Source organism: Danio rerio, chromosome 7 (assembly GCF_052040795.2).
Source record: "Danio rerio strain M-AB ecotype USA chromosome 7, GRCz13ab, whole genome shotgun sequence".
Classification (NCBI taxonomy): domain Eukaryota; kingdom Metazoa; phylum Chordata; class Actinopteri; order Cypriniformes; family Danionidae; genus Danio; species Danio rerio.
In genome coordinates, this window is record NC_141027.1 from 19422080 (window position 1) to 19430672 (window position 8593).

The 8593-nt window shown below is 35.8% G+C and overlaps 1 protein-coding gene across 1 annotated transcript in view; it reads right to left on the bottom strand.

The window, feature by feature from the left end:
• Positions 1 to 7674, bottom strand: part of ntn4 (netrin 4) — a 30567-nt gene extending 22893 nt beyond the window's left edge. Inside the window, 3 exon segments of the mRNA NM_001430983.1 lie at positions 1120 to 1383; positions 4618 to 5093; positions 7175 to 7674. Coding sequence (NP_001417912.1) covers positions 1120 to 1383; positions 4618 to 5093; positions 7175 to 7253 — 819 coding nt within the window. The 5' untranslated portion in view covers positions 7254 to 7674.
• Positions 7675 to 8593: the final 919 nt, after the last annotated feature.

The window sequence follows — 8593 nt, forward strand, 5'->3', positions numbered from 1 at the left end:
TCTTTTCCCAAAGGATACATCGTAGTATGGTAGTTCAGCCATGAGTGATGTCATTGTTTGGAAAATGCACCCCAGTATAAATGAATTAAATAAGCTAAATTGACCGTAGTGTGTGTGTGTGAATGAGTGTGTTTCTTAGTACTGGGTTGCAGCTGGAAGGGCATCTGCTGTGTAAAACATATAAAGGAATAGTTGGCGGTTCATTCCGCTGTGGTAGAGACTAAGCCAAAGGAAAATGAATAAATGAATGGATGAAGACCCCTCATTATTTACATCCATTATGTTTCAGATCCCATAGATTTCTTTTTTTTTTTTTTTTGAGGAACATCAAGTCAAACATACTTCAGTAGGGTGCAACTTTTTTTTTATAAATATTGTTAAACAAAACAAAAATTTATTTGTTCAAACAAAGATGATATAACAAAATATATAGGTCAAATGAAAAATGGAAATGTTTCCTTGACAACTAATTAAAAAACCAAAAACACAATGGAAAATTAATCTCAGGACGTCTTTAGGGTTTCGTATTCTGGGAGGCTTTTTATTCCAAAGATTAGATGAAATGATCTTATTTAAATAAGAAAAACACAATTTATTAATATAAATAGGTATAGTTTGAAATAAATATTAAAAATAAAAAAATTTATTACAGTGAACCTACCAATCAAAGAAGTGGGGAGTTTAGACTATTTTTAAATATGTAAATTTATCAGAGGCTACTGCAAAAGGTTAGTGAGAAAAAGTATTTTTGGCTATTTGATTTATGAGAAGTAACTGGCTGAGTTTATATACTGAAATCAAACTAAAACGCTCAAGAGCAGTCATAATGTGAGGGAGAGAATTTTGAGGATCTGTAATAAATGACAGCAGGTCATCTGCATAGACTGACAGTTTGTACTCTGTGTAACCTAGATATATGACCCTTGATATCAGAGTTTGACGTCAACAAAATAGTCAGCAACATTAAGACATTATTAAGATAATATGAAACATTTGTTAAAAAAAAATCTTCTAGATGTTATTAATAAGCAAACAAACAAACACACACATATATATAAAAAGGCCCGCTGTTAGCTTACAGTTCGCCAGTATATACAACCCCAAACACAACGCACTTACCACGTGTTTTCCAAATGTTTTTGAGTTGTGTTTGCCTCCAGTGGGCACACACTGGTCTGCATGTCCATGGCACAGGCAGCCTCCTTTTAAAATGAGGTCAGAGATGGCATATCGGGGAGTTGCTGCATTGGCATCAGCAATCGGACAGGGGCAGGAGTGTGGCTGAAGCAGACGAATCCTGACGTTAGTGACGCCCAGCAGTGAGCGGGCATCAGTGCTGTATGGATCCAGCCTCTCATAAGGTGACAGTGCACGGTAAATCACCTGCTCACACACACAATATACATGAAAAGCACATTCATTGTTTTCTATTTCATTTTATTAAGATTCATACTACTTCATTTATTTTAAGAATCAGCTTAAAGTTTGATTTTATGTACAGTTTGAATAATTTTCTAGTGGTTTTTTGTTATATGAAGTACAGTACATTTTTACATATGTCTATTAGTATTGCACAATATATTGAAAAATTATTGTTATGGTCATACTAGTATATGCAATATCCATAATTGTCACAGTCTTGCGTCTCTGTTGTGTTTTCGCCTTGTTATTCCTTTGTTCTGTTTTCCCGCTGTGTGTTAGTGTTAAGCATTTCCACCTGTGTCTCACCCTTGTTTGTATTCAGATCATTATGTCTTGTGTATTTGTACTCCTGTGTTTTGCTGAGTCCGGTATTATATTGTCTACAGCACTTGATTCCTGCGTGTCGATGTTCCAGTGAGTGTCTTGTTTAAAAATACATGTTCTTTTGAATGTTCCTGATTTTGAGTTTCATGCATTTGTAAAGAGTGAACGTGACCATAATAGCAGACAAGTGCAATAAATTAAATCAATTGTATGTGACAAGCATTTGTGTGCAACATGCATGGGTTGTAAATCTGACCAGATTAACCTAGAGCTGAAAATAAACACTAAAGCTGCGATCACATTAGAGTTTGATAATGTGAAATTCTGTCGTGCGGCGCTGCAAAAAGGGGCGGGACTTAACAGGATTATTTGACATTAAAAAAAGAGAGCGATTGCTCCATGTTTTAAATTTCTGCCCAGAGAGGTGATGTTTTAATCCTAGATTGGTGTCACGCAGTCAAGTGATGTGATTTCGCAGGTCAGAGTTCACCAAGCTTGAACTTCGCATTGCAGCGACCTTCAAGACTTGACGCATGACCTTGCGTTTCCGGTTACCACGAGACAAGGGGAAAATGACAACAGCCAATAACAATCTGAATTTTCTGCTTTTATTTAGATCATAGTGTTTTAAATGTTTGCACCATGACAGTTTTTTTAGGTAACACTTTACTTGAAGGATGTTCATAAGATTTTATATTAAACCATGACTGATATTACTTTATAATAAACTATTATAACTAAGACATGACACGTCATCAACGTGATTGAGATTGTATGCATGTTTATAACAACTGTTATTAACATTCAGTCATTATAAATGTCATGAATTTTATAAGCGTCATTAATATTTTTTTGACCTCAACTGCAGTGATACAAGTCAACTGCAGAATTTAGCATAAATATGACTGAAATAGTAATGACGCTGTTAAATTTTAATAAAAAATATGGTTTATTCCACTGAAAACATGATCAGAAAAATATTCATTCCACAATTACAATGGCCTCATGACAATCATGTTTATGACAGATTTACAAGTTTTGTTGAATTGGTAATGGCATGTGGCCATGACAAAGATGAAGACAGGTGGTGATGTATTTGTTTATGCCAAGTTATCATAACAAACAATGTTATTTAAGCATTTTAAATGACATAAATGAGCAAATGACACTTAACTTGAGTTGTCATAAGCATGCACAAAATCTCATTCATATTCATGTCATAATTATAAAGGTTTCAAGACTACAATTCTTATGAACACTACAAGTAAAGTGTTACCTTTTTGTTTTATTTAATTAGATCAAAAAGTATATATATATATATATATATATATATATATATATATATATATATATATATATATATATATACATATATATATATATATATATATACATATATATATATACATATATATACATATATATGCTGCTTATTTTACTATGATCTTTACATAAATGTTTTTTTAATTGCTGATAAAATAGCATTTTGCTAATTAAATCATAGGAAGTACTGTTATTGCAACACACAACAACATAGCATATTTTTCCAGTATTGTGCAGACCTGATGTCTACGTAGTTTTTATTTATCCATTATCTACTTTTATACAGGTATTTTAATTACCATTTTAGTTAAAGGTAAGTTTTTTTTAACTCTTCTAACGCATAAAAAATATATTTGCAGATATTTAAGAAACATGCCAAGTGAACATTCTTGTTTATCTGAAAAACGGTGCTGAAGTCAGATATTCTGCTTTAAAAATTTGCGTTACGTGCCGGATCTGCTGTCCTCGTTTCAGTTCTTTTGACCCACCCAATGCCACTTTAGCCAATTATAGTTTAGGACCCGGGTTTGCCTTTGTGGAAAACAGTATATTTTATTCATTCAGTCAGAAAGGCTCTCAAAGTATTCGTCTGCGACTGAAATGTGACCTCTGGTGGACAGTAGCAGATTCCGAAATGAGAAGCAGATTCAAAGTTCCACATGAGCTGGTTATTAATTAGTAAATAATATAAATAATATGAGGAGAGTAAACATTAGGGGAGCAGGTTAAATTGTAACCCTGTGTCCAAACATGCTACGTGACAAGATTTGCAGTGATAAGCAATCTGGCTGTTTGCAGCAGACAAAACACGACAGAAATATAAATACAGCCATTCAGAAGCAGAGTTGTGCACTTACTGCACTCCAACGAAATGTTAAGGTTTATAATCTAATCAATACATATTAAACCTCTTTAACATTATTAAATGTAGATGCTAAATCACTGATATGTGTTGGCTTGTACTGAACTTCAATTTCAAATGGTTTATTTTGTTTTTAAGATGTGAAGTGAGCTTTCAGCAGTATGGCAATAAATGTCATGTGAAATGGCATTTAAACTCACATTATTCGCATTTAACACTGAATAAAGAACATGAGGTGTACCTGAGGTGATCATAGTCAGTTTTCTGACGTTCAGCTGCAAGAAATAGAAGCCGTTTATATTATATACATTTCAGGTGTTGTTTAGGACAAGGGGTGTTTTAATATGGAAAATATTACTTCTATTGCATGCCGTTGCTTTTATTTAGAACACAGTTTCAATCAGCCAATAGGCTCGGCAGTCAGGCACACTCCTGTTGTTGTAGTCAATTTGGCAACCTGCTCTTGCATTTGTTTAAAACCCGCTGTGCAATACCTAGTTCAGCCACTGGGTGTCAAACTTACATACTGCACCTTTAACTTGCAGACATTATATTAAGAGCAAGGACAGTGATCTATGGAAACTGACACCACGATATTAGGGCAGCAATTTTCACTTGAATGCTCCTCATGGAAAAATTGACAATATTTTGCATCTGACGTACACATTTTATCATCACAGCCTCACCTCCCCATTTGTGCATGGCTCGGCGGAGGAGTATTTCGCTGTGCAGCGTTGTCCGTCCTCCAAGCTGGACACTTCACTGCAGTTGTGGGAAAACAGCATCAGCAAGCTCCATGTCTGGCCAAAGTCCCGAGAGCGATCGATTGCCATGGCAGCAGGGCGTGGCGACATGAAAATGATAATGAGGTGGGTGAAGTAAAACTCCACCTCCAGATCCAGCTGCAGAGTCTCTATGGCAGTCCCCTGTGCCGACTGCCACCAGGTCAGTGGCTGCTTGAAAGGAGAGTCAGTCATGGAGGAAGGGGAGTGTGCATGCTGAGATACTGAAGCATCACATATCTCACAATCCAGCACACAACTGTCCGGTCTGTACATACAAAATTGTTCTGGGGAGGTGGAGCCGCACTGAGAGATTGTCTGTATGGGACGTCCGACTGCCAGATTTCCCATGCGTGGATTACACACTCGGTTCACACATCCTATAATAGATACAAATGCACACTGTATTACACAAACTGAAAGGGGGCCTATTATGCAAAAATTTAACAGCTGTGTGGCCAATATATGTGAATTTAGCAAGCTTCTAATAGTAAATATTAATTCATTCTATTTTTTATAATCACACTTGATAGTGAGAGTCTGTCAAAAAAACTTTGATTGACATTCTCCCTATAAATATTAACAGAGGGGGAAAGCCCCACCCATTAGTGACAATCTCTCTCTCATTATCATAGACAGTCCTGAGTGAGAAGCAGCCATCCGCCATTAGTTTAGAATCCGACACTATGCTAAAGAATAGGCATTTATAGCTCCACCCTCTTTTGAAAAAGAGCACAATTAGAATTTAAAGTGACAGTCACCTAAACAGTGGAATTTAGATCAAAGATTAAAAGGGGCAGTTTCAAAAAGTTATCAACAAATATTTGAGCAGCATTTTAAGCTGAAACTTTACATACACACCCTAGTGACCTCAGAGACTTGTTTTATAATGTTGTAAAAAGGGGACAAAATAGGTCCAATTTAAAGGATCAATATTTTAACAGACAACTAATGAAGCTATAATTGCACCAAAAAGCTGATTACTCTTTTCATAGTTTAATCAAATAATGGAGTTAATAATCATATGTAAGGTTCGGAGTGTCATTTCTTCCTATAAGGAGCGTTATTTCAAACCTATAAGACTTTTATTTGTCTTAAGAATACAGGAGAGTAACAGATTTTAATTTGGCTTCAATTCACAATCACCAATATATATATATATATATATATATATATATATATATATATATATATATATATATATATATATATATATATAGAAGAAATCTTGTGGTTCTTGTGAAAGATCAAACACGCCACATGATACACAAACATGGTTCTCACACACCAACCAAATTTGTTTGAGCTTTCATTACCAACTTTCAATGCTGTATACAGTGTTAGACATCTTAAAATACATGTATTCAATTAATGAAGCAAAATTGTGAGTAGGTGGAGGAAAACAAAATTTATTAGAATTTCAAAGATGCACAAATTTTGAATAGGTATTTGAATGGGACAAAAGGTGCGTATTGTTAATTTAGACAACTTAAATTTTTTTTAAATGTATTTATTGTTATTTGAATATCGTCACTTGTTTTTTTTTATACCATAAACTACAGATGACATTTCTTCCCAATTTAGAGCTCTTTTTTTGCATATAATTAAAAATGTGCAATAAACATTTTCTATCATTTTTAGACTTCGAATTTAGAGGAGTTAAGAAATCACTGTTTAATAGAACAACAAAACATTTGTTATTTTGACCAAATGTCATTTTCTGGGGGGAGGGGGGGTGGATTACAATGAAAAACAAGACATACAGAATAGCACTAATTTTACTTATTAAATAATTAGTAAATTCTGATCATCTTCAAGTGGTCATCGCATTTAATGTTTTTTTTTTATCATTATAACACACTTTCAACGTGCATCAATCATCCACAAATGCAGTGTACGCAAATTGTAAGGATCCATCAACATCACATGCAAAGTTTGCTTTTGCATATTCAAAAATTAACCACATCTCTCTCAATCAGTTTCAGTCACTCAGTTCATCTCGCAGCACGCGTCTCTGTTTAGCTGAACAGCAGCCAGCGTGTTTTGATCGCACGTGCAGGTGAACAGTAGAGTAAACATTGAGATAAAGTTGGTTTTATATTATTCTCTCATTCGGATTTTCGCGGTTAATAAAATAGTAAAGCAGAATTTAAATAGGCTAATACATATTAAATATAATGACGTACTGTTATGAGTACAACGAATTATATTTGTAACTTAAAAAGATTGTGAATATCTCTATGGAAGGTATTGTTTACCACGTTAGTTTCGGTCTGACTTACATGTATGACTTCAAATTAAACATTAGCACAATTTAATTAACTTTGAACAATGTTGTAGCCAACTTTCATAGTCATTAACTCCTGATAGGATTTTCCTATTTGGAATTTGCAAATAATACTTATAAAATTGAACAAAAAACAGCTTTACCTCAATAGAAAAAAACAGTAAAAACACTGACCTGAACACGCGTGGTGAGGAACGCTCATCACCAGCGCCGCCAACAACACACATCTCCCCGTCAGCTCCATAGTGCTCATCAATCCAGGAGAAGAAAAACACACACAAATCCACAAATTACGCGTATCAAGCAGCATAAGTGGTTTAATCCACAATAAACACGGGAACCCGACTCCGCTCCGGAGCCCTTCAGACTGCATGTAGGAGCACGACTTCATTGGCGTGGGTTGGCCAGGTGCGCAAACGCTGAGCTGAGGCGATCTGCCCCCATGACAAACAGAAACTATTCACCTGAAAAAGCTCAGAAATCTCGCACGACAGCGCCATTGGTGTTTGTGTGTATGTAATCTCAAATAATCGTCAGCGTGTTCCCGTTGACAGCTGTCCGCTCGTGTAGAAGTGAGCAGTGCGCGTGTTTTTGCTGTGAGCGCGCGCGCGGCTCTGAACACCTGAGCTGGAATCTGGAGCGCCTGTGAGTGACAGGAGCTTTGAATAGCGCAGGCCACCCCCCCTTTCCTGCATTTTTTTCCCACCTCCTCCGGTTAATGGAGCATTCCTGGCCTGAGTCATTCAACGTCACATCTTAGGTTGTGCTCTCGCTTTTCAGCACTCTCACTTTCGCAGCTGTCTAAAAGAACAGCTTTTTTCTATCTCCCAATCTGACATTGACAGATTAAATAGAAGTTATAAGTAATTAAACTTATTTCTTCAAAAGTATTCCTTCAAATGCTGTTGGTTTTGAGCTTCCAAAGCTTTAAAGGTCTTTGAAAAGTAATCTATTTTGAGAAATAAAAGGCATTTAAGCTGAGTGTATTCACACTGCATAGTTCACCTAAAGCTAAAAAGTAATTATTTCCCTGTATAAATAGTTGCTGCCTTTTTTTTTTTTTTTTGAACCAAACAAACTTCTTGTCAACTCGACATACATCCGTCAAACAGACTAAACATTTTGAGTTAAACTTTGCATAACTTTGCAAAAATGCACTTGAAACCTGTTTAACTTAAAATAAGCATGAATGCAAATTATACATTTGTGATCAGGGGGTCAAGTCTTTTCGATTATGTTCAGTAGTATGCCTCAGTGAACCAAATTTATATATTTAATTCAATTGCATCTAATTTATTAAATCAAACTTGTTACAGCCACACAGCCAGATCACCCTGCAGCTCAAGAATGAAGGAAAGCAGAGCTGAGCCTTGTCCATGGATGGGAGGCCACATGGGAAAACTGTGTTTTCCCTGGGCTGTGTTTTCCCAAGTGGTGTTAGTGAGGCCAGCAGGGGACGCTCAAACTGCAGTCTGTGTGAGTCCTAATGCCCCAGTAAAAAAGAATGGGACACCATACTGTCAGTGGGCGCCATCTTTTAGATGAGACGATAAACCGAGGTCCTGACTCTCTGTGGTCATTAAAAATCCCATA